We start from the raw sequence: 27,998 nt of genomic DNA, 5'->3' as shown, positions 1-27,998 counted from the left end.
ATCCGTACAGACCGTACTTATTCCGTAGCGGCTTCCGGTACGGTTTATTTAGACTGGAACTACCAGAATTGGTCCAAAATTTTGGAATAATAATATATTAATTCCAGCCGAAATTATAGTCCAATCAGAGTTGAAATTTATAAATCTTATATGAAATATTTGAGGTTTTTATCCGGACTGAAACATTACTTCTGTGCATAATAATAAATGTGACGTGGATTTTGCTCGATTTATATAAATCATTACATCAAAATGAAATATATATGGCTTGAATCGTAATTAATTTACAAATAATAGAATATTTCATAAGCGTAATTCTATAAAAATTAAAAAACGACATTTGCCTATTAGTATTTAATGTAAAATCCGCAACTGAAAAGTATAAAAAAGAGCTTATTTATATTAAAATAGTAAAATGAAATAATAAACGCACTTTGTTTATTCTTTTAAGTATCATTTGAAAAAAAAATGTTATTAAAAATTATATGAAGATTGTATTTTAAAAAGCCTATCAATGTACCCTATATTTTTATTGAATATTTTTTTAAAAAAATTAAATCTATAAGTAATTTATATTTCTTAAAATAAGGAGATAAGGGCTAAATTCTCGTAAATTTTTTAAACTATTAAACAATAATTATTATCATTTCATTTTGCTTAAAACTTTATTGTAATAATTATATTTTCATGATTATTAGATGCTGCACCACATATTTCATTTGAACGGTCAGTTTATGTAAAAAATTCTTTTGATGCTAGATATTATTTATAAAAAAATTATTGGATATCTTCTTAATTTGATTATGCACTTTATTCTAATTATTTCAGTTTATCTTTATAAAATTGTGCGGCTTATGAGTAGTAAGAAAGAAATTATGATATATAACCTAATATTATATCTATTGAAATATAGAAAAGTTTATTTATAAAACTTTTGTTTGCACCTAATAGTTTTCTTTTGATTCTTTTGATTATTGGAGAAACCATGTAAACTTATCAACGTCATTAGCATCATTATTACAAATTACAAATGCATTGCTGACGTAAAATGGCATTATTTACTAATTACAATTCGCAGCGTTTATCAGTTACTGTATTTTTAACAAGATAAAAGAGTTTGTATAGTAAGATTTTAATAGATATTTTTTTTAGTCTGAACGAGATTAAACGAGTTTCTTTGTCGACTCTTTCAAGCATAAATTACGTAGTGCCAGACACTTGAAAAAAATATTGCTAATTTTACAATAAAGGATTTTCGAATAAATGATAATAATGTTAAAGTTTCCATGTATATGATAACAATTATTTTCCAGTTATTTTACAGAAACATTAATGATAATGTGACTTGTCTGCCAATTCACCAATCATATTTAAACAATAATAATACTGGTTCATAATCATTATAGTAACGATTTCACTTAAGAGGAGTTTTTATAAAATTTTATCATATAGCAATTGCAATTGTTCTGGACTTTGAATACCAGTGTTGGCCTTTTGGACCATTGGACTATTGGAATATTGGACTTAGTCCATTCCAATTCCATTAAAATTTGGACTATTGGACTATAGACCTTGTCCAACAGCTATAAGTTTTATATGTAATTTTAGCAAGTATATAAATAATTATAAAAGTTATAATTGCAAATCATTTTTTATTGATATTTATTAAAATTTTTTATTGAATTCATCAATTATGCTTAGCATTTTTATTGATATCTAAAATTTTTTTAATTGTTACCTAAAATAAAAGCTGACAAATAATTGGGTTCTCCTAAACTTTCAATAAAAATATCTTGAAGTTTCCATTTAGAATTTTGATCTCTAGCAGGATGAGGCAAATTTGATATATTTGTAACATTAATTTCAAGTTCTTCATCATCAACATTACTATCACTTTCATTATCATTATCATATTCTTCATTTGATTCATCTTCCAACATATTAATCCATCTTGACACTACACTTCTCCAATTACTTTCAGTTTGAACATTAGCATCTGTTTCAATAAATTCACTTGATGATTCATCATCTGACACGTTCAGACCATCTGATGCATTTGGATCTTCATTTTCATTTACTGGAAGTGCAACACCTGTACTTCGAAACTTTAATGCATCTTCATCAATTTTTTTTTGTTTAAGTTTTTGTTGCATTGAAGCACGTAACTGAGTCATTCCTAAAACCTTCTCATGCTAAATAATTTAAAAAAATATTAATAAATGATATAATTATATTTATTATAATTAAATTACTAATAAAAATACTTACTGCTAAACGATTTCGCCGCTTTGAGTGTAACCATCCCATTGTGGAAAAAAGTCTTTCAAGAGATGCTGTAGTTACTGCAATTGAAAAAATACGTTCAGCAACACGATAAAGTTCTTTAGAATAACCACGAACATAATTCCAAAATTCTAAAACATTATTATTAAATTGTTGTGAAGTTGCATCATTATAGGGATATTTTTTTTGTCGATAAGCCTCTAATTCAACTAATATTACAGTCGGATCTTCATTAAACCAAGCACAATAGTAATAAGTAACCCATTTACCAAGATGTGGAAAAGACAAAGTTTCAATTTCAGGATTAAATTTATCAATACGATATCCTGGATGAAGTAAAAATGCCAATAATAAAAGAGGTTGCTCCCAATCACTCCACCTTTTTTCAAGTTTTTTTAAAAGCTTGTTTTTAAGATTATTATTATCTAATGAATGCAAAACTATAACTAAATTGCCAAAGCAATGGAGAACATCATGAAGTTGTGAATTATGTCGTTGAAGTTGATTAAGTGCAGCACAATAGGGAAGTACTAATGTTTCCAATTCTTTAAGCTTTTTCCACCAATTATTATCAGAAATGCAGTTAAGATATTCGTTTGGAAAATCATAAAGATCATCACTTTCTTGTTCTTCAATTTTTGTTGCTAAATTCTAATAATTTTAATTTTTTTAGTAATAGAATAATATAAATTTTATTAAAAAAAATCAAGACTTACTTTTAATGCAGATTTTGATCGCAATAAACTTGCAAAACAATAATATTGGGAATTCCAACGAGTATCATTAGGTACAATTAATGCATAATATTTATTTTTATACATTGCTGCTTGCTCTTCTCGTAATTTTCCAATCCATACTTTTGCTCGGTTAAAAAAACTAGCAATTGCAACAGCTTGCTCACCAACTTTTGTAAGAGAATTTGATTCTTTAAATATATCACCAACACATAGATTCATTTGATGAGCAAAACAGGGTAAAAATAGTTTATCACGATAAAGTAATTGAAGTTGTTTCCTATTAATAATATATTTATAAATTTAATAATTAAATTAATTAATTAAAATTAATTAATTAAATATAATTAAAATTAAACAATAAAAAACTGAAAATACACACCGTGCAGAAGCATTTTCTGATGCTGAATCTGTAACTAGCCCATTAACTCTTATATTTTCTTGATTCAATTCTGCAAAAAGTTGTTGTGTAATTCGAATAATCTCATTGGCAGTACCTCTATTACCGCCGCAATTGATTGCTTTCCAAATAATCATTTCGCCTGTAGATGTAATAAGAACTATACCAAAAATATGTTGTCGTGCCACATTTTTCCACCCATCAAAAGCGAGGGTTACACCAGACAAATCATTTTTAGCATTATCAAGTAATTTTGTTGAAACTTCGTCAGTTGCATCTTTTAAAATACGTCCTGATAATACTTTTCGAGAAGGCAATGCAATCATTGGATTTAACCAATGAAATAAACTTTTAACTGCAGGATCCTCAATCCATCGGAATGCAAAGCCACATGAAACAGTTACATCCAATAAAAGTTGTTCAAGTTTCTGTTCTTGAATAATTGTTAATGGACGGAATATATAATTATCCAGTGTAATCTCATCCAAATTTGATGTTTCTTCTTCAAGTATTGGATTATCATTGTCATCATCATCAGATGATTCATCATCAGATGATTCTGTACGACATCTTTTTTTAAATGGTTTACTCTTCGCACCATCTTTTGCTGCGTCATCAAGAAGTTTTGCTATTTGTTGTGAACTATATTTCTGCGCAAAATTTGGACAGTTTTTAATATGACGTGCACATTCTTTTTTAGTATTTGTAAACTTTAACTTATATGCTTCATCTTTTCCAATAATACTAATACAAGCTCGACATACTGCATACTTGTTGCTTTTATTTGCCTTTTTTGCTGCGTGCAAAACTACAACATATGGTGTTAAAAAATGTGGTCGACGGCCCATAATATTATGATAATTAAAATTAGAAATGAGTACCCTTATCTTTTCTTTGTTTTATTTTGAAGATGATCGCAAAAAGAGATTAAATAAAAAAATTTTTTTTTTTATATTTTTCAATCGATTGATCATCCTTTTAACCAATTATGGTTAATTTACAGCACAAATTTATGTACACGTATGCTTTTTTAATTAAAATTAATTTTAGCCGGCATTATAAAATTGGCCAGAATTATGGTATATAAAATTTAATTCGGCCAAATTTATGAGGACATAGTCCATTTGAATTGGAATTGGACTGGATATCTCCATTAGGTCCAAAGTCCAATAGTCCACTATTGGGAATTGGACAATGTCCAATTCCAACACTGTTGAATACTATTTCCTGGTTAGCTGGTACTATAACAGTTTTCTAGTAAACAAGACAGGATTCCATCATATGCACAAAAATCATTGGTTTGTTTATTGTACGATAATTGGTAAGTCATGTATAATACATTATGCAATTTATGTATGGTGTGCTTTCTATCACTTTGTTACAGAATAAAGATATTTGTTTATTTTACTGATTTCAAATATATAAATTGTCATTGATAATAAAAAATTTTCAATAATCTTAATGATTAATAAATGATATATTTTATTTATAAAAGGTAAGAAATTTTTTAATTAAAACCAAGTAATTACTACTAATAAATTTCCTTTACTAAATCATAAATGTCAATAGATAAATAGCAATAATTTTGAACTCTAATATTATTACGTAACTTGAATTCCTTCACTTTATCATTTAAATTAAGAAAGTCATCATCATATTTAATAGCCAAATACTTAACTCTTTTCTTTTTAATAATATATTCCCTTAAATAATATAAAATATCATCATTACCATTTTGCATTATTAATAATTTTTTAATAAAAATATTCTGAGAATTTTCTAAAAATATTTTAAAATCATTTGGTTTAATGTGAAGAATCAAATGCAAATATTCTAATTTAGAAGGAAGGATTTGCCCTAAATTTTGTAATAATAATGAACTAAACTCATAATAACCAATTAGTAATGATTGATAACATTCACTGATCTTAAGATAATTAAGATTCTGTTTAATATTTTTAATTAAATTGATTACTAAACAAGTAATTTGTTTTCCAATACTCTGTAAATTAAGACGTTTGATATTTTTACAATATTTTATAATTAATTCTAACAATTGTTGATTTAATGATAAAACCAAACTAAATCTACACATTAAATTTTCTAAATAATCACCAGATATTTGTAATAATTTTTGCAATGGTTCAATTTGTGGTATCCTGTCTATAAATAAAGTTTTTAATTTAAATGGTTTAGTTAAATTATCAATTTGTTGAACAAACTGAGAATCTAATGAAAAACAATGAATGATATGAACGGACTCTAGAACGTTTAATTGTTCTAATATTTTATCTAGGTTGATTAGATTATTAAAATTGATGCGATAGAATATGATTGTATTTAAGGTATTCGAACAATTAAAACCTTTTGATAATAATAATGATTTAAATAAAGGTAAATTATTATCACCAAAAATAATTTTTTTAAGATTTTGGTGTAAATTAATTATTTGTAATATACGATCTTCAATTAATGTATGATCATTATTGTAGTAATAAAAATCAATATCATTTTTATTATCAATATAAAGTTTTAAATTTCCAGTATTGTAAATGAAATTCGTATTTTGTAAAATTGACTCAAGAATATTAATAAAAAATATATAATAATAATAATTTGAGATCTCAATTTCAAGAGTATTTAAATTTACTTCATTTTCAATAAATTTTTTAAATAGTGATATAATAACCAATCTTTTAATATCACATATTAAATCTATATTTAAACGTTGTTTTGAAGTTATAATAATATTTTCAACCCAACTATTAGCAAAAGTAGCCATATTAAATGTATTCAAATATTTTAAAAAACTGGGATAATTGAATAATGCACTTGAAGTTAATGAATTATCTCTAATTCCATATTGATTTAATTTTGTTTTTAAATCATCATTTAAATCATATAAATAAATTTTAATAAGATTAGAATTTTTTTTATAATTTTTACTAGGAATTAAAAATGGATTTTCCCATAATAATGGAATAGTTATACGACACCATAATCTGTTAACTAAAACACATGAATATAAAGTTGAAAAATCATTTTTAAAATATTTGATAACTTCATATGTTAATTCAGGTAAATCTACTATAGATATTTTTGGATGTGCCATAACGAAATTTAAAAAAAAAAGTGAAAAAGGGAGTATCAAATTATTATGCTTGAAACGGGTAAATTTTATTAATTTTCGGAGTGATGATTCCGATATTGTTTCACAATTCATAAATAATTATGTGTAACGTGTTTTACTGCATGCAGGTTGGCAAATCATTTCGTAATGTTTATTACTACTTTGCAGATCTTTTTTTTTCTTTTTTTTTAAATGTTATTTATTTTGAATTAAAAAATTTCATGTGAGATCTATAGTACATAAAATGCGAAATGACCCAGAAATATATATATAGGGGTCAGGTGTATAGTTGCCGCCGAAATTATTATTACGGTTACGGCACGTGCCGTAATCACCGTAATTAAAAACCGTAAACCGTAATTGCCGTAATGCCGTAATGCCGTAATTTAACTTGACGCCGTAATGCCGTAGTGTAATATGCCGTAAATAAATAAGACTAAACTTAATTTCAGCCGTTCGTAATGCCCGGTCAACTTTTTTAGCGTTATATCACGTGACGTTACACCAATTTCCAAAAAAGGAAATTTTGTCCCTCAATAAATCAAAGAAATGGGTTACACAAGGTTACACAAGGTGCTAAAAAAGGAGATCTTTTTACCGATCATTTGGTATTATTCAAGTCACGTAATCATAATTAATTACGGCATTTTATTACGGTTACGGCATTATTTACGACATATGGGACCCAGAAAAAACTCTTTCCCACAAAAATCTGGAACAAAATTTACAAAGTTGGACGTTTTAATTTTTATTATTACAAAAACTTTCTTTTCCACTTACTATTGGAAAGAGAACTTTTATACACTTTATTTACTTTTAAAAGACATACACTTTATTTACTTTCGAAAGATATACCCAATATTTTTACATAGTTTTTTTGTCATATTTTCTTCCTGCTGTTTTTCATATACATAATAAGGAACAATTTTTGGCTCACACTGGTATTTATAAATACCCTCTTCTCTTTATAACGAATATGGAAACCTCTCAAAAGGACTTATGTACAGAGAACTCCCACCCCAAAGGACCTCTAGAAGGCTCCAAAGCTATTGTTCGTTTATACCGCCCTTGCAATACTTACTCTTTTTCCTTTCACACGAAGAGAATCAACCCATATGAAATCACTGATACACGTGGCAGTGGTACACTATACAACACCAAAAAAGCTCGATACTTCCTCATTGAGTTAGATCAACATGCTGATCTAGATCTAACAAGGAAAAATTTTTTTACCGTTTACACCAATGATATTGAAATGACTCATGATCATCAAAGGATCTTCAATTCAAGTAGTAAAAAACTTAACATCAACTACCTAATAGGGACATACCTTACCTTCACATTTGCTATTAATCGACAATTTTCACCTGACACCGTTAAAAAATATTTTAAACGTTTACGCCAACTATTATTAGTAAAATTTTTAGCAATTAAAAATAGATTATCTTCTGATAGTATTAAAAATAGACAAACCAATACTTTTATTAGATTTAGTTCTGGTTCCCACGTGATCTACCTGGGATTCTATCTACCATGTGGTATGAATAATTTATTTGGATTGGGTAAACACTGTGATCAACCTGCAGCTTTCGTTCTATCTAGAAATCGATGGAAATGTCATACACACCTCTTAAATATAGAAAATGTCAATTTAAATATACAAACCAATTCAAAATTTCCTAGTAATCCTGCTTTGTATAAATGCTTGACTGATAATCCCCGAGCCAAAAAAGTTCATTCAACATGACTAGGCGTGAAATATGAAGTTGTAATCAAAAGATACTGACCTTACAAAGGTAACAATAATCAAAATTTGAAAGAAATTATGGAGCCAACCATCACTTTATCAAAGAAAGGTATCCCACGCTTCGACCTTTCTATAAAGAATATAGAAATCTTGAATTTGACATCGTTCGCTCACCACAACAAATCAAACGTTGGAATCATTTGAAACAAAGCATCATCAATTCTGAACGAAGAATTCATTATAATAAACCTTATTTACTCAGGCCAGGACATGATCATTACACACAATCAGTTGTTTTTAAACAACTAAGCCATGTTGCTGAACGTGGCTCAATACATCCATCTTATGAAGGAAGAAGTAATAAGGAAAAGATAAATTTGAAACGTGCCAAGAATTGGCTACGTAGAATTAAAAAACGAAATAAACTCAAGAAGTCACTACCACCTTTACCTCCAGATTTTAATGGTGATCCCCGAGTGTTTTATAATAATACATACCATATTAATCTTTTTGATTATAAAGTTCGACGACGTTTTAATGTGTCAACCATCCCTCAATACAACTATGGATATACCAAAGCTAAACAACTTTATGATGATTATATACTGAAACGTTCATGTCCTCTAATCACCGAATATTTACCACCAATCGACAAAGACAAAAATATTTTTTTTATATCAGATGCTCACCTGGAAATTATTAATGATAATGATATTTTCTTTCATCGCCGTACACCCCCTCCTGACGAGATTGATGATGATAAAGGAAGACTCCAACGACCTCTAATGAGGAACAAAAGAAAAAAAGTTGAAATCCTGCCCTCACCTGGGCAGGATCTTTGATTACTCTAATATATAGTTTTACCCTTAAAAAACAATTACGGACCTATAAGGATACACCATTTTGTATATGACAGTATTTACATACAATAACTAGTTTCTAGTTAAAAGAAAAATACGGATGACTTGACTTGAATTCTTTTTTTTTAGGTTTCTTTTTGTTCGTCTTTAGTTTCATTGCCCCATTCGAAGTATTAGCGTAGTTCTAGTAGTTTGAATAGTATTGTTCGAAGGGTGGGGTCCCGTAGGGATTAATTTCCAAAATTCTATACACGCCTAATTGTACCATCATGTAAATGATGTTTTACTCTTATTTTGTAATAGTTTTGGGAGTACTACTCTTTTAGTAATAAAATAAAAAAATAAATAAATAAATAAATTATTTACGACATATGCCGTAATGCCGTAATGCCGTAATTAGGGAATTTCGATGGCACCTATAGTCAGGTGGGGATTCCTTAATGTACAGTGGGGGTGTACGATATTAATGTACGAACTGGCCAGAATTAACGTTAACGCTATCACGTGCAAGTGCATAACTCTTAAACTCGGGCCAGTTTGTACGTTAATATTGTACACCCCTACTGTACGTTAAGGATGCCCTAGTCAGGTGATGAAAAAAATTTTTACTCTGAGCTGTACGCATTTTTTCAGGGCTGGAATTATGATAATGTCAGTCAGTTACTATAATAGGAAATAAAATTCTGACTGGAATTATCAAAAATTATCTAAAAAAGGAAAGATTTTCATGATTTTTTTTTTTTAGTTCAAAATACGCAAACTCAAACCTGACCCTTTTATATATATTTCTGAGTCCTAATGCGAAACTATAAAAGAGATTATTAAATATCAAAATTGTGTATTAACTGATTATTAAGCAATTATTGATTGGCTAAAGTTTTTCTTCAGTTTCAACTTCTATATAATTTTGCATTTAATTGACTAAATTTAATACTGTTTCAGAACGATCAATTATTTATAATAAAGAAATGATATAAAAATTAAACTGTGAACTTTCAGTATATATAGATTTATAACTTTTATATAAAGTTAAATAATTTCTTATATAAGATTTATATACTTACAAATTTATATAAAAAAAAATAGGTAGCTCTTCTATTAAAAGATATTATTCTTTATTTTTGTATCTTTATAAACTATATAAAGATTATAATAATTTATATTTTTATTTTAAAAAATAAGTAGAAAATTACATAATTTTATGTAAAATTGTATGTATAATATTTTGTAAAGATAAATATAATTTTTATAATTCATACATGTATGTAAAAATTTATACAGTATATATTTAGCTAATTAATAAAATTATTTTTGTACTAACAGATATATCATTCAACCAATCAAACCAATTGGTAAATCAGTTTGGTAAGTCCTATGACTAATACCGCAGTTACTGAGTTTGGTAGGTTTATCAATCAAACCTGTATAAGTAGCAATTATCTATCTTAATACATAATGCATATTCTTTTCCAAGGAATATTTTCTTACAACTTTCTTTATTACATACAGTATATCTCCAACTTTCATATTACAATAACAAATATTATTATTAATTATGTTGTTTAACATTGCAAATGAAAATTATACACTAATGACTAATATGACATTAGTTATCAATAATTATCATTATTATTGACATTGAAATTTTTATCATTATCATTATTATCATTGATAATTAAAAATTTTCCCAATTTTACAGTCATATTAATAGTTATAATCATATCACCAGAAGGAAAATATGGAGATGTATTACTGGTATTCTTATTAAAAGAAAGATGATTCAGTATCATCCAGATAACTTGATATCATACATATATCACTATCTTTACTCATCAATAGACCATTATTAGACCATATAAAAAATTTATGGAAAAAAACTCCAATAAATAATCATTTTTCTAGTTTTTATTCCAAAGAAACTCAGACACGTGATCATCTTTCTGAAAATTTTTCATGGGGAAACCAATGAGTAAATTTCTTTATGGAGACGAAGAAAAGATAATGGACAAATGTGATGAATATTATTATTAATTCTTATTGTTATTATTATCCAAAATCTTGCTTTTATAAGAACAATAATTCCTTTATATCATAATCACATCATTATGGTTGTTTATATTATCAACTTTCAATAACCAACACACAGTCCTATTCTCATCGTATGGCTATTAGTAATAAGAAAAAAGAAAAGAAAAGAATTTAAGGAAAATTGTTTCTTTTTTAATTTTTATGAATACTATTGTTGTTCTTATTAATAATGAGAATGTAAGCTTGCCGATATATTAAAAAAAAATCAGAAATTTTAGAATATCATATGCAGATATACTCACCCATAGCGTATTTGCGAGTCCATTCCCTAACAATAGCTTCATAACGATCATTATCATTCTCGTATAGATATGATATTTCAGGCATTAAATCGCCAATCTAATTTATCGTAAAGTTTTTTAATTGACAATGACATACAAATATAAATGTGAATAATAACATAATATGTACCTGGATTAACAATGAACAAATTGACAAGAGTATTTAATAGAATAAAAGATTTAATATTTACAATTTTATAAATAATTATTAAAAAATTACATTTCGAAATGGTATGTTGTGAGTCCCTTGAAATATCCACATCTATAATTCCATATATTTGGATTGTAGATTCTTGTAAATTTATCCTAATATACATATATGAGTAAGTGTATAATTTAATTATATATTAATATATATGTTAAAAGATAATTATTTAGTTGCAAATGAAAAAAATATAAAAAAAAACTCATCTATGTAAGATGAAATTGTAATTGATGAACTTTATTTTGAAGTGGCATTATTTCGTTAAAAATAATAAGTGATAAGATGGGGGAAGATTGTCTTTAAAGCTTTTTTAACACGTCAATTTTAATTTATTAAAATATCCATCGTCATGTGAACTTTTTTATTAATGAGTTTTGAAGTGGAATTTCATTTATGCGCAACACTTATGATGATCCATAAAATGAATAAATTCTGTTGATCTGTTTATTAACATGTGAATTTTAATTTTAAAAAATTATTTTTACAACAAATCGATCAAAAGTGATAAATAAAGAATATTTGAATAGAATAATCTTATTTTTGCCAATTTTTGAAATAGAATAATTTTTAAGGTTCGTTAATTTAAATGATAATTTATGATATTGGCTTTTGGATTTATTATTATTAAATTAAAAAATTTTGTTGACTGTGAGAATGGAAATTGTGTGAGCATCATGTGACAATAGTCACGTGATTCCCTATAAAAAATATATATACAGTTAGTATACTGTATTTTCGTATTTTGCGAACAGTATATTTATAGTATTATTACCGTATGATTACAGTATTTTCACATACTGTATATATTCGGTATTCTGCACACCGTATCATATATACGGTTTGCGTACAGTATATTTTTCCAGTTTTACCTGTATGTTTTATACTTGTAAACAGTAGAAAAACCGTATGTTTTATACTTGTAAACAGTATATTGTTTTATATTTTATATTGCGAACAGTATACTTTTCCAGGATAAACCGTATATTTTATACTGATAAACAGTACTTTTTTCCAGTTTAAACTGCATATTTTGTACTGATAAATAGTATATATTATTCAATTAAATCGTATATTTTATATTTGCAAACAGAATTTAAAATGCATTTATAATCAATAAAATTTTTATTAAATAATATTAAATATACAAATATTTTTTATAAATAATATAAATAAAAAACTAGTATAAAATAATATACTATTTGTAAAAAAAATAATATTAGCAAAATATAAACAAAAAAAAAGAAATTTAATTAGTAATATTATCATTATTTTAAATATAAAAAAGGAATAATAAAAGGTTAGTAAAAAAAAGAAACTTAATTAGTAATATTATCATTATTTTAAATATAAAAAAGAAATAATAAAAAGTTAGTAATATTATTAATATATTAGTTAGATATAAAAAAGTAATAAAACGATAGTAGTAATGTTAGTAATATATTAAAAAAATTAAATAAAATACATAAAAGTAAAAAAAATATAATTAATATATGTTAACATATAATATTAATATAAAAATAAAAACATAAAAAGGTGTACATATAGTTGTTTAATTAATATTGTTAAAATTCACCATTACAATTCCAGAGAGATATTAGCGAAAGTAATTGTTAATTGATATACGTGCGTATCACTTTTTGTATAATTAGTAGTTTAGTACAAATATATATATTGTATATTATCAAAATAAGTTTTTTATTTAATTTTTATTATTATATGTTAAAATAGTTTTGGTATTCATTTTTATTGTCTTTTTTTTTCTAAAAAAAAGAAGAGAAAAGAATATTTTTGAAAAAATAAACAAAAAATAAACAATAACGTGTTATTAATGCATGTGATCAGCGATCAGCTGAATTTTAATTGGTTAAATATAGAAATGCGAAAATTAAAAAGCAGAAGTATTTTTTTTAAAATTTAAATCATACAGATTGTTTTTAAAGTTCAATTAGTAATTTAAAAGTTCTTTTTTTTAATAAGAAAATTTGTAAAAATTTTTTTTAATACTGCTTAATTTTTAAATTAAAGCCTTAATACTAAATTAGTTAAATTAGAATTAAGAAAAATTTGTAAGAATTTTCTTTGATATTGCTTAATTTTTAAATTAAAGCCTTAATATTAAATTAGTTAAATTAGAATTAAGCAGTATTAAGAAAAATTCGCAAGAATTTTCCTTAATACTGCTTAATAGTTAAATTAGAATTAGGGAGCTTACACATATTATGTAATTATTATAGGGGGTAGTTAAAATTTTACGTTACATTTATTTAAATCATATGATTTATAAATATTATAATTTGATTGGTTATGAAATCTAACAGGGGGGGGGTAAGGTTTATAATAAAATGAATATTACGTGATATGTGTAACTCCCCTTAACATATGGGCTGATTTATGGAATTAAGTTTTTATATTCAAAAAACTAACTTTATTAAGCAAATGCAAATACAAGTTACATGAAAATGATAGATTCACACCAGCTGACATAAATAAAATTGGTTTGATTATATTATTTTTTGATTTTTTTTAATAATATCATTAAAATTAAAAAATTTAAATATAATTGTCATGACAAAATATTGAATAACTTAACGTGTATCTGTGCTAGATGAATGAATTTATATTCATTAGAAAGAGGTAATCAAGAGCTATCTATAAACCAAATATCGCATGAATTGAATCACAAGTTGCTGAATAATTACGTTCAATGTATTTGTTTTTAACTTTTGACTTTGATCGTTAATATCTTCACATCTAGTAATTCAATTTGAATGATCTTTTTTCGTTCAGGTAGTTTAGGTTCTGGCCTTTCATATGAATATAAATATATGTGTTTAGCATGTATTTACGCTGATATATTAACGATTTTGTTAATTGAATAAAACTCTGATACAAAAATTTTTAAAATTATAATTCTTACCAAAAGATGATCTTTACAGGTATTATTGAGCTCTTTTTACTTTACTTAATAAGGTTTTATTTGCTATTTCTGTTTTAAATTGAATAAATTAATAAAATCAATTTTAAAAAGTAATTAACAAGTAGAATAAAATCAGTATAGTAAAAAACAAAAAAAAAACATCTCAAAAACTCTAAAGCATAACTCACATTTTTATTTTGTATATTTTTACTAAAAAAAAGAAGGAACTAAGGTTAAAAATAAATGAAAAAAGATTTTTCTTATTAATATAAATTATTAATATTTGTTTTCTTAATTATTGATTAAAAAAAACCTGCTATATATGCCTATAAACTTTTCTAAGTCACCTAACAAAAATCTGATTGAAAAGTGATTGAAAAGTGATTGAAAAGTGATTAAAAAAGAAAGTAGTTGCCATTGTTATTTTTGAATAAACGTTAAAAAATTTTTTTTATTTTTTGATAGATTTAGATCATCTGATTATGTAACACATATAATTTAAGCTTGTGAAACATAATTCTTGTTAAAATGTGCAAATCTTTATGAAAATCTTAATTTTGGCTAATTCCACAAATTGGCGAATATAAGCAGTATTAAGAAAAATTCGCAAGAATTTTCCTTGATACTGCTTAATTTTTAAACTAAAGCCTTAATACTACTAAATTAGTTAAATTAGAATTAAGCAGTATTAAGAAAAATTCGCAAGAATTTTCCTTGATACTGCTTAATTTTTAAATTAAAGCTTTAATACTAGATTAGTTAAATTAGAATTAAGCAGTATTAAGAAAAATTCGCAAGAATTTTCCTTGATACTGCTTAATTTTTAAATTAAAGCTTTAATACTAAATTAGTTAAATTAGAATTAAGCAGTATTAAGAAAAATTCGCAAGAATTTTCCTTGATACTGCTTAATTTTTAAATTAAAGCCTTAATACTAAATTAGTTAAATTAGAATTAAGCAGTATTAAGAAAAATTCGCAAGAATTTTCCTTGATACTGCTTAATTTTTAAATTAAAGCTTTAATACTAAATTAGTTAAATTAGAATTAAGCAGTATTAAGAAAAATTCGCAAGAATTTTCCTTGATACTGCTTAATTTTTAAATTAAAATCTTAATACTAATTTATAAAAATGATTTATAATTGAGTTTTGAATTTAGTATTATCAATCAGACTTTGAACTTAAAAATTAAACAGTATTAACAAAAATTCTTGCGAATTTTTAATAATTGTGATTTTACATCAGTGAGTTTTTGGGTAGTATATATTAGTGGATACTAGTATTGTTTGATGCTTTAAAGTGTAGAAAAACTTACGTCAAATAAATAAAAACTGGCAAAAAAATCAGATAGCCAATTTTTGGCTATATTTGTCCGATTTGTACCTTTTTGTAGCTGATTTTTTAGTACGAATTGACAAAAATTGGATATGCCAATTTTTAAATTGCATATTCAAATCGGATTGCTGATTTTAGCTATATTTGTCTGATTTGTGACTTTTTACAGCCGTATTACCAATTCTTAACTACATTTTTCAGTTTTTTCACTATACAAAAAAATTGTATATACTGTACATTATGAAATATATATTTTTATAAAAAATTATATTGTAATATTGAATTAAATTTTAAAAAATATTTTATTAAGCAATATTAAATAAAAAACTAATCTTAAATAATTAAATTTTAAACAAAATACATTTAAGAATATAAATTTACTTGTAATTCAATGTAATATGCACAATTATAAAAATTAATAATTCCACAAATATTAACTGTACCTTCATTAAAATAAATATTCAAGTAGATTCTAAGCTGCTGAACAATATTCAATTAATAAATGAAGTCGATTTGCTTTGGCTAAAGTGCTCAAAATACGCTCTGAAGTGACAAAATAGAAAAAATAAAATTCGTGAATGAGTACCGTTGTGAAAATCGTGAATAACTCAGCAAGTATTAACTGTACCTTCGTAGAAATTAATATCCAAGTAGATTTTGACATGATGAACAACTTTCAATTAATATAAGAAGTCGATTTACTTTGGCTAAAGTGCTCAAAATACGCTCTGAAGTGACAAAACGGAAAAAAATAAAATTCGTGAATGAGTACCGTTGTGAAAATCGTGAATAACTCATCAAGTATTAACTGTACCTTCGTGAAAATTAATATCCAAGTAGATTTTGACATGCTGAACAACATTCTATTAATATAAAAAGTTAGTTTACTTTGGATAAAGTGCTCAAAATACGCTCTAAAGTGACAAAACGGAAAAAAATAAAATTCGTGAATGAGTACCGTTGTGAAAATCGTGAATAACTCATCAAGTATTAACTGTACCTTCGTAAATATTAATATCCAAGTAGATTTTGACATGCTGAACAACTTTCAATTAATATAAGAAGTCGATTAACTTTGGCTAAAGTGCTCAAAATACGCTCTGAAGTGACAAAATAGAAAAAATAAAATTCGTGAATGAGTACCGTTGTGAAAATCGTGAATAACTCATCAAGTATTAACTGTACCTTCGTAGAAATTAATATCCAAGTAGATTTTGACATGATGAACAACTTTCAATTAATATAAGAAGTCGATTTACTTTGGCTAAAGTACTCAAAATACGCTCTGAAGTGACAAAACGGAAAAAAATAAAATTCGTGAATGAGTACCGTTGTGAAAATCGTGAATAACTCATCAAGTATTAACTGTACCTTCGTGAAAATTAATATCCAAGTAGATTTTGACATGCTGAACAACATTCTATTAATATAAAAAGTTAGTTTACTTTGCATAAAGTGCTCAAAATACGCTCTAAAGTGACAAAACGGAAAAAAATAAAATTCGTGAATGAGTACCGTTGTGAAAATCGTGAATAACTCATCAATTATTAACTGTACCTTCGTAAAAATTAATATCCAAGTAGATTTTGACATGCTGAACAACTTTCAATTAATATAAGAAGTCGATTAACTTTGGCTAAAGTGCTCAAAATACGCTCTGAAGTGACAAAATAGAAAAAATAAAATTCGTGAATGAGTACCGTTGTGAAAATCGTGATTAACTCATCAAGTATTAACTGTACCTTCGTAGAAATTAATATCCAAGTAGATTTTGACATGATGAACAACTTTCAATTAATATAAGAAGTCGATTTACTTTGGCTAAAGTGCTCAAAATACGCTCTGAAGTGACAAAACGGAAAAAAATAAAATTCGTGAATGAGTACCGTTGTGAAAATCGTGAATAACTCATCAAGTATTAACTGTACCTTCGTGAAAATTAATATCCAAGTAGATTTTGACATGCTGAACAACATTCTATTAATATAAAAAGTTAGTTTACTTTGGATAAAGTGCTCAAAATACGCTCTGAAGTGACAAAACGGAAAAAAATAAAATTCGTGAATGAGTACCGTTGTGAAAATCGTGAATAACTCATCAAGTATTAACTGTACCTTCGTGAAAATTAATATCCAAGTAGATTTTGACATGCTAAACAACTTACAATTAATATAAGAAGTTGATTTACTTTGGCTAAAGATCTCAAAATACGTTCTGAAGGTAAAAAAATTTGTAACTTAATACTACTGTATTATATAAAAAATGTAAATAATTCCAAAAATATTAACTGTACTTTTATGAAGATTAATATCTTAACAGTTTTAAACTTACTGAACTACTTTTAATTAAAAGAATAAGATTTACTTTAACCAAAATGCTCAAATCATACTTTGAAATATGTGTAAAAAAAATATAATATTTGTTTATATTTTAAATTATGAGTTATTTAATTTAAATGTGTTTATATTTAAGAAAAAAAATATTTTAATTCTATTTTATAAAGTATTTAAAAAGTATTTTAGTAAAGTTTTTGAGGCAAAAAAATAATTATAACTGAAATAAAAAAAAAAATCTAAGTTAATAAATAAATATTAAACCGTAATACATAATCACATGTTATATATTAAAATTAGAAATTTTATATTAAAATCGAAAAATCCTACTACAAATAGCCAAAAATCGGCAATTTCATGTTAAAAATCAGAAATATTATATTAAAATCAAAAATATTTATTAAAATCGGAAATATTATATTAAAATTGCCAAAAATCAGATAGCCATATTAAAAAGGGCAAAAATCTGATTTTTATTTTTTATTTGACCTGTGTATATCTGTAGAAAATACGTTATAAACGTATGAATTTTAATATACTGTAGAATAATACGTATACCGTATCCTTCATTTACAATATTTTTGTGAACCGTATACAAAATACTGATATACAGTAGAAATGGTATACGTTATAGACGTATGAATTTAATATACCGTATCACACAGTATGTTTACCGTATACTTTATTGTATTTTTTACTAAACACATTTTGCAAACAGTATACATTATACTGATATGCCGTATGTAAAAATGCGAACTGTATCAAAAATACGTATATACAGTGTAAAAACTGTATACATATTTTTTATAGGGATTCAATATTGTTTGAGGTAAATTTCTTTACAAATTTCTTATAAGGAAATGTAAAACTAATGGTATATAATTATTATAAATTAGGTTTCTATCTTTGATTAATTATATAAAGTTTATTTTTAGAAATATATCCATTATGTAACTATTTTTTTTTTATTTTTCATTATTTTAAATATTAATTCTTTATTTTGTATACTTTGAACAAGTTTAAAACGTAAGAATAAATAAATAATTCTACTCTTTAAACATATCAGATATGGTATTCGTCGCGGTCGCGCTGGCTATTTTAAATGTTAAACAATGGCTGAATTTATATACCGGTAAATTATTTAACCGGTTATTTATCTGGCACATGACACAAACCCCTGGTGCTGGTGGACATTTGCTGTAATAAAATTTAACTAGGGAGGATAATTTCAAACTCTCAAATTTGTCAATTTTTGTTCCACAACTCTAATTTTTTAATAAATCGGTAAGTTCATACAAAAAATATATATTAAATAAAGACTAAAAATTTAAAAATTTGTTCTTCAGAATAGTTTGACAATTCAAATGAATGACTCAATAGAAGCGATATTTTTAGAATAAGGTTATTTATGAATTATGACACATTAACTAAAATTTCATGTGATCTATAGTGCATAAAATACAAAGAGTCAAAATGGTGGAAATAAATAAACCTCAAAATATTAAAATTATGTATTAAAGCAATTATTGATCGGCTAAAGTATTCTTAATCAGTTCCAACTTTTTTATAATTTTGTGTTTAATTATAATTTTTTTTTTTTTTTTTAAACTGTAACGCATTTCTTTATTTAGGATATAAAAGGATCCTTAAGGAAATACCTAGAGCCGTCTGTGTAACACAAAACGTCCCTATAACAGAGTATAATCTATCCTAAATACAAACAAAACAAACGAATAAAAAGAAAAACAAACCTGTCAATACCTATACCCTTGCTACACTCTAATCGAATCCTCTATTTCTAAAACTAAACCACACAAAGATTAATGTTTTTACAAGAAAATCTGACTAATCTAGAGAAAGATGCTCCAATATACGAAACCCATCAAAGAAACCTTTTTAAAATTTGTTTTCTCGAACATTTTATTCATGCAAAGCATGAGACTTGAGAATAAGGTCCCTTTCACTTTCCCTCTTTTGCCTCTCGATAAGAACCTTTGTTTCTCAAAATTTTGTTCATGTAATCACATGATGCTGAGAATACGGTTCTTTCATTACTCACTCTTCCAAAATCTCTTGTAACTTACAAAAAGCAAAGTTAACACGTCTCCACAAAAAATTAGACTAGTCGGTTTTGGCTCTTAATGAACACTAAGATAATACTCGCCAGTCCATATTCCTCGAAAATCTGTAAGATCGTTTCTCGTCTCACGTGATAAATGCGGATATGGCTGATCCCCTTCTTCAGAAAATTTGTTGCCGCAACTTGTCCCACAGTAAATCATTTCTTAACATTCCTATTGGTTCCTCACTGAATCTCCCGTTATTACATTTAGATTCCCATCCGCGTGCTAAAATTTTTGCTGCGCTGAAGAAAAAATTTGCGACAAAAAATTCCCAAGAAACAACTATGTCCAAGCCTTCCAAAATAAACTTCACTATCCAAAGGTCAGTTTTTTGTAATTTTTCCAATGAAACCTTCTAGCCAACTTCCTCTAAACCTCATATAAAAATGTTCGTAAAAGACTGAATAAGCAGTTAGTGATGTTGAAATGCGTAAAATTAATAACTTCTATGAGCACTTTTGAACTCTTCCGCCTTTTTTTCCTTCCTATTTTTGGTCTGAATGATCGGTGGGAAGAGTTCCCATCGTGTTTAATTATAATAAATTAGTAGTAGAAAATTATCCTCCCTAGGGTTACGTCCTAATTACGTCGATGATGTGACTTAACTAAGAGTTACGTCACGTCATTAAGTTTTCACCCTTAGTAAGAACAATTATCGTCATTACATCATTATAATTATTTATATTATCAACTTTCCAACAATTTTCATTTGCATCGTATATTTAATATTGGTTACTATTAGTAAAAAAAAAGAAAAGAATTTAGTGAAAATTATTTCTTAAATAATTTTGTGATCATTATTGCTCTTATTAATGATAATGTTGCATTGAAAGATATAGATACCATATGTATGAAAGAAAAAAATAGTTATTATTCAACGTCTGAAACTTAATACAGTAATAAATATCAGTCATTGATATATTTAATTATGGAAGAAAATCATAATGTAAAAATAACTTTTATTCTAACAACCTAGAAAGTCTAAATGTTTAAATATGTTGATCGGATAATTTTGTGTTGCAGATCATTCATTAAATTATCCGGTCGATCAAATTGATTTTCTTTAGATAGATAACGGATAACTAGCTTATAACTTTATAAAGCATATAGTATATCATAAATAACCTAAAAATGTTTTATGCATTCATCTACATATCTAATTTATGGCTTTAAAATGAATATATTATGTTTTAGTTCAATAATTTCACCAATTTATTAACAATCGTATTACTATTTTAGTTCTATCAAGAAAAATTCACGTGCGTTTAAATTGAAAATGATTGGCAAATAATCGGTTGTAAAATTTTCAGCCCACATCATGTTGATCAGCAATACATAATTATGCATAAGTATTGTTCCATTTATAAATCATCAGACCAAAATTTTTTAATTTCTGCAAATTTAGTTTAAAAAACGCTAATGGATTTTTTTATCGAGAGCATTAAAAAGCTGATTATGTTATATGATTGTTATTTTGAATGTAAAACAAAACACTTATCAATATGATAATTTCCACTAGTCCAATTTTTAAAATTTTGTAAGTTTATTCAAAATACTCAGCAATCAGAGCATACAGCTTTTGTAAAAAATGCATTAGAATGGATACCTTATGATAGACTTTATAATATTGAATATATTGCAGAAGATGATGAGTTTGGTAAAGTGTACACAGCAAATTGGATTGATGGTTATATATATAAATGGAATAAAAATAATCAAAATAGGAAAAGAAAAAGTCAAAATATGTTTGTAATTCTGAAAATTTTAAATAATCCAGCAAGTGTTACATCAGAACTTATAAATGAGGTATAATAAATTTATCAGAAGTTTCATTTTTTGTGAATTATTATATAAATTAATCACATTGTATGTGGTCATTTGTGAATTTTTGCTAAATTTCTAACTTTTAATATATTGTAGATTGCAGTATCTCATAAAGTTTATGGAATAACTCAAGATCCAGAAACTAAGAACTTTATGGTGGTTTTGAAAGATATATGTAAAAAATGTAACATAGTGTGTAATTCAATATATTTTCAACGAAATTTTGAAAATTGGACTAGTGGTAATAATGATATTGATAAATTAATCCAAGATAATCAGCTATCTGAACATACTTATTATAGTGTAAAAAATGCATTAGAATGGATACCTTATGATAGGCTTTATGATATTCAATATATTGCGGAAGATGATGAGTTTGGTAAAGTGTACGAAGCAAATTGGATTGATGGATATATACATATGTGTAATAAACAAAAGTGGGAAAGAAGAGGTCAAAATATGATTGTAACTCTGAAAATTTTAAATAACCCAGCAAGTAATATACTAGAATTTATGAATAAGGTATAATAAATTTATCAAAAGTTTCATTTTTTTGTGAATTATAATATAAATTAATCACATTGTATATGGTCATTTGTGAATTTTTGCTAATATTTCTAACTTTTAATATATTGTAGATTGCAGTGTCTAATAAAGTTTATGGAATAACTCAAGATCCAGAAACTAAGAACTTTATGGTGGTTTTGGATGATATATGTAAAAAATGTAATATAGTGTGTAATTCAATATATTTTCGACGAAATTTTAAAAATTGGACTAGTGGTAATAATGATATTGATAAATTTATTCAAGATAATCAGCTATCTGAACATACTTATTATAGTGTAAAAAATGCATTAGAATGGATACCTTATGATAGGATTTATGATATTCAATATATTGCAGAAGATGATGAGTTTGGTAAAGTGTACGAAGCAAATTGGATTGATGGATATATACATATGTGGAATAAACAAAATTGGGAAAGAAGAGGTCAAAATATGATTGTAACTCTGAAAATTTTAAATAACCCAGCAAGTAATATACTAGAATTTATGAATAAGGTATAATAAATTTATCAAAAGTTTCATTTTTTTGTGAATTATAATATAAATTAATCACATTGTATATGGTCATTTGTGAATTTTTGCTAATATTTCTAACTTTTAATATATTGTAGATTGCAGTGTCTAATAAAGTTTATGGAATAACTCAAGACCCAGAAACTAAGAACTTTATGATGGTTTTGAATGATATATGTAAAAAATGTAATACAGTGTGTAATTCAATATATTTTCAACAAAATTACAAAAATTGGACTAGTGGTAATAATGACATCGATAAATTTATACAAGATGTTCAAAAATCATGTACAAATAATATATTAGAATGGATACCCTATGATAGATTTTATGATATTAAATATATTGCAAAAGGTGGGTTTGGAAAAGTATATAGAGCAAAATGGATTGATGGTTATATAGACGAATGGGATTACTATGATCAAAATCGGAAAAGAAAGAATCAAAACATGGTCGTAGCTTTGAAAAGTTTAAATAATTCAAAAAATGTTACATTGGAATTTATGAATGAGGTAAATTAGTCAATTATTACCCAAAATAAATTATTTGTTTATTGTTATTAATACTTATAAATATACAGATTACATTACATTACAAAGTAAATTCGCACAAATGTATTATTAAACTTTATGGAATAACTCAAGATCCAAAAGAAAAAAATTACATTATGGTTTTGGAATATGCAGAGCATGGGAATTTACGAAATTATTTAGATATAAAATATAATTATTTAAATTGGAATAATAAGATCAGTTATTTACATAAAATTGCACATGGACTTAGAGATATACATGAAATAGAATTAATTCATCGAGATTTGCATATTGGTAATATATTAAGGCTTAAAAATCACACTTGTATAACTGATATGGGATTATGTAAACCTGCAGACTATAATGTACCAGAGAATGCAAAAAACAAATTATATGGTGTTTTACCTTATATTGCACCTGAAATTTTACGTGGACAAAATTATACCAAAGCTGCAGATATTTATAGTTTTGGTATAATTATGTATGAAGTAATTTCTGGATTGCCTCCATATTATGATATAGGCCATGATATAAATTTAGTAGTGAAAATTTGTAAAGGACTTAGACCAAGGTTTAATATTAAAGTACCCCAATTGATTGTGCATCTAATCAAAAAATGCTTGGATGCAAATCCATTAAATCGACCAAAAGCAGGGGGAATTGAAAAAATTTTAAGCATTTGGTTTAGTGAATCATACTATGGTTTTAAATCCACAAAGATAAATAATCAAATAAAAGAAGCAGAAATAATTAATAAAAAATCACTGTTTAATAGTACTACTAGTCTAGGAATATCATATAAAACACATTCAGAAGCAATTTATACCAGTAGAATACTTAATTTTAGTAATCTTCCTGAGCCAAAAAATTCTGATGATTATTATGAAGAAAATGATAATATAATTAGCATTAAATTTTCAGGTATTTATTAGTAAAAAAATTTCATATCAATTATAAGATATACTAATAAGGTTTTAATTATTAAATAGAATCCTTACAAATTGATATTTCTCAATCGAAAAATAACAATTCTATTGAACTAAAAAATTCTGATAATAGTTATGAAAAGAATGATAATGTTATAATGGAATCTTCAGGTATATTTTTTAAAAAAAAATTAATAAAATTAATTATTATAATTATAAAAATATTAATAAATTTTAATTCATTAAATAGAATTCTTACAAATTGAAAAAATTGATAATAATAATTTTCCTGAACAAGATAATTCTGATGATTCTTACGAAAAAAATGATAATATGATTAGTATGAATTCTTTAGGTATTGATTAATAAAAAAATATCCAGACTATTATTTAAAAATAAAAACATTAATTTCTTTCCATTAAATAGAATCACTACAAATTGATATTTCTCAACTGAATACTAATAAAGATGGTAATTATTTCTTAAATACAAATAAAAAACAGTGCTATTATAAGTATATTATACAGTACTTATTTATTTGTTCATTTTTTAGACCAGAATAGCAAATCTAAAGGCAAAGAAGAATCTTAGACCAATTATAACCATATTTTAGTTATTGTAAAATTTTAGAATTTTAACATTTTTATATTTTTTAGTTTTTTTCGCCATTGTAGTTTAAAATTTTAATTATCATTAACCTTCAATGGAAATTGGAAAGTTACAAATTTAAACTTTATTGTGTTTTAAAAGAGGTTGTTTTTCCTTTTTTTGCTTTCAATAATCAGTAAATTGCAATTTTGGTTAAGTAATTTGATAAAGTTATAAAATATAATGTTAAAATAGAAGAGTAGGAATAGAAATAATGATAAATAAGATTTTAAGTTATACTGGTCTTATTAGTTAACTTATATGTATTTATTCATTTATCTTATTATTTGATTCATTTATAATTAAATAAAAACTTTCTAAAACTAAAATATAAAGTAATGATAAGAATAATAATTTCAGTTGTTCCTAATTTATTATATTGCAAATTTGTAATATGGAATAAAATGTCCATAACTATATTACTTACTGACTTTTATTCATCATTAAAACTAATAATCCATAAATTTAATAATTCTTAAATATTATTCTTTCTATATGAATAATATATATTACTATTTAATTCTAACAATTTTTTTTAAAAACTTTGTAATCTGTAAATCAAAAAAATTTTTCTGACGTTTAGAATAGTCTCCATATAAAGATTGTATTATGTAATTGAAATTGAAATGATTAAAACGTAACTCATCACTAAATTATTAGGTAGTCCGGTGACTATCCCCGGTCAAAATCGTAAATTTTACGTTATCATGATTTCAGACAGTAACCAGACAATACTGTCTTATAACCGAATTTTAAAGGGGTCATCATTTTTATTAGTATTAGCTTAATGGTTTCAACTTAAATAAGTCAAAAACATATATATTATAAATTAAAAGTTTAAATAGTCTAAGTGATTAGATCACGAAAAATAAGTGCCTCAGGTCCTTGGTTCGATTCCTAAGGTAAGTATAAGTTTATATATATTAAATATTATTCTCTTAGTATAAAAAACAAGTCATAAATTTTTCCTATTCAGTCTTTTTGTGCACTGTTGTACTCGTAATATGAATGTAATGCGAGGTTCTAACAATAAATATAAGTTCCCCTAAAGTTCCTGATTCAGAGATCATCAAAACACTTGCAATGTTTATTCTTTTTTGGTTGGATCTACATACACGAATTAGGAAAATTTTTAGTTGTGAAATTTATTCTTAGTTCTTAGAGTATATTATTCCTAATCTATTAGATTCGGAAATCTATTCGATTACCATTTACCAATATATAGTAGGGATTATGTCACCCCACCCTCCCTCCAAGCGTACTTATGGTTTATTTATATATGCAGGTTTTTTTTTGTGTGATGGTTTATTAATACTGTGGCTTATTCTTAAATTATTATTATATATTTTTTTTTTATTAAAATTTATTAATATAAAAAAAAATATATATAATAATAATCTGTTATGGCGGTGAAAAATGACGGACCGTCGGACTGTTTTTTTTCTCCCGTAATAAATAAATAATGCATAAGAAATCAGATTTAAGATATTAGATAATAGCCACTTCATAATTGATTGATCGGCATTCTTGATCACATGTTTTGTTGGGGCTATATATTATGAAATGGCTTAGGTTGTGAAACACGGTGCGATTGACATTTTGGGATTAATTTATTATATTTTATATATAATAATAAATATCCGTTATGGCGGTGAAAAATGACGGTCCGTCGGACTGTTTTTTTCTTCCGTAAAATAATGCATATAATATGAATGGTAGAAATTTATTTATTTTTTTATATGATGATTTTGGATAAAATACGAAGAGATAAAAAATCGTATTATGGCGAAGTTTATCTTAATTAATTAATAACGAAAAAAAAAAATTATCTAATGTAAGGCTTGGGTGGAAGTTCGAGAAGTCTTGACATATTTTTTTTTTTCTTTCTTTCTTTTTCCTGATCAGAAAAAAAAGGTATAAAACTCTTTAAAATTTGGCTATACTTTCTGTATATTTACCTTCATTGATTTAACTATCTGACTTACGTAATAAAAATTATAAAAAAAAAAAATAATGCCTGCGAAACTATCTACGGTCTGTTATGTTCATGAATCTAGGGAACATCTAACCCAGGATTTTACTATAAAGGATATCACTGCCGTATCTAGATTGGATGATCAAGATCCAACCAAAGTTCTCTACTTAAGAATTAAAGCCTTTATCCCCTCAGACAACACCTTCGAGACTCAAATAGAAGATTTTGAGACTGGCGACATTATTTTTTTAAAGGGAAAGTTCATCACATGCTCAGGATACTATTCGGTAAGGAATTAGTCTTGAGATTCTATATTTAGATGATAATTTTAATTTTAAATAATTGACATCTTTTTTTTTATTACTTTATAATAAATTAAGATCAATGCTACTTCGATTAAAGTGATGCAAAATATAGATTTCGATACCATACCCTCCATTGGACTAAACGTTATGATCTTGGGGATAACAACTAAGACTGTTAAAAATGTGAACGGGAAATCAGTCCTTGAATTTTATGTTGAAGAAAACATAGGGATAAGGAACCTCGCGAATTCTGGGTAGAGGTGTTCCAT

The 27,998-nt window shown here is 25.5% G+C and overlaps 5 protein-coding genes across 5 annotated transcripts; 2 read left to right on the top strand and 3 right to left on the bottom strand.

The window, feature by feature from the left end:
* Positions 1-1,727: 1,727 nt before the first annotated feature.
* OCT59_001650 (uncharacterized protein) lies at positions 1,728-2,307 on the bottom strand (the record flags this gene model as incomplete). Its single annotated transcript, XM_025330251.2, has 2 exons — positions 1,728-2,192; positions 2,269-2,307. The coding sequence occupies 2 exons, from the start codon at positions 2,305-2,307 to the stop codon at positions 1,728-1,730; spliced, it is 504 nt and encodes a 167-aa protein (XP_025181535.2).
* Positions 2,308-4,948: 2,641 nt separating this feature from the next.
* Positions 4,949-6,529, bottom strand: OCT59_001649 (uncharacterized protein; the record flags this gene model as incomplete). The annotated part of the gene is made up of 1 exon (XM_025325376.2): positions 4,949-6,529. The coding sequence occupies one exon, from the start codon at positions 6,527-6,529 to the stop codon at positions 4,949-4,951; it is 1,581 nt and encodes a 526-aa protein (XP_025181536.2).
* Positions 6,530-17,176: 10,647 nt separating this feature from the next.
* Positions 17,177-18,130, bottom strand: OCT59_001648 (uncharacterized protein; the record flags this gene model as incomplete). Its single annotated transcript, XM_066143975.1, has 5 exons — positions 17,177-17,265; positions 17,352-17,400; positions 17,797-17,822; positions 17,909-17,957; positions 18,053-18,130. The coding sequence occupies 5 exons, from the start codon at positions 18,128-18,130 to the stop codon at positions 17,177-17,179; spliced, it is 291 nt and encodes a 96-aa protein (XP_065995183.1).
* A 6,224-nt stretch (positions 18,131-24,354) lies between these two features.
* Positions 24,355-25,392, top strand: OCT59_001647 (uncharacterized protein; the record flags this gene model as incomplete). The annotated part of the gene is made up of 6 exons (XM_066143974.1): positions 24,355-24,363; positions 24,595-24,796; positions 24,865-24,972; positions 25,052-25,156; positions 25,228-25,272; positions 25,355-25,392. 6 exons carry the CDS (start codon positions 24,355-24,357, stop codon positions 25,390-25,392), a joined length of 507 nt encoding a protein of 168 aa, XP_065995182.1.
* A 2,070-nt stretch (positions 25,393-27,462) lies between these two features.
* Positions 27,463-27,987, top strand: OCT59_001646 (uncharacterized protein; the record flags this gene model as incomplete). The annotated part of the gene is made up of 2 exons (XM_066143973.1): positions 27,463-27,711; positions 27,805-27,987. The coding sequence occupies 2 exons, from the start codon at positions 27,463-27,465 to the stop codon at positions 27,985-27,987; spliced, it is 432 nt and encodes a 143-aa protein (XP_065995181.1).
* Between the last annotated feature and the right edge of the window lie 11 nt (positions 27,988-27,998).

Source organism: Rhizophagus irregularis, chromosome 10, assembly GCF_026210795.1.
Source record: "Rhizophagus irregularis chromosome 10, complete sequence".
NCBI classification, from domain to species: domain Eukaryota; kingdom Fungi; phylum Glomeromycota; class Glomeromycetes; order Glomerales; family Glomeraceae; genus Rhizophagus; species Rhizophagus irregularis.
This window is presented reverse-complemented; position numbering and strand designations above follow the sequence as displayed.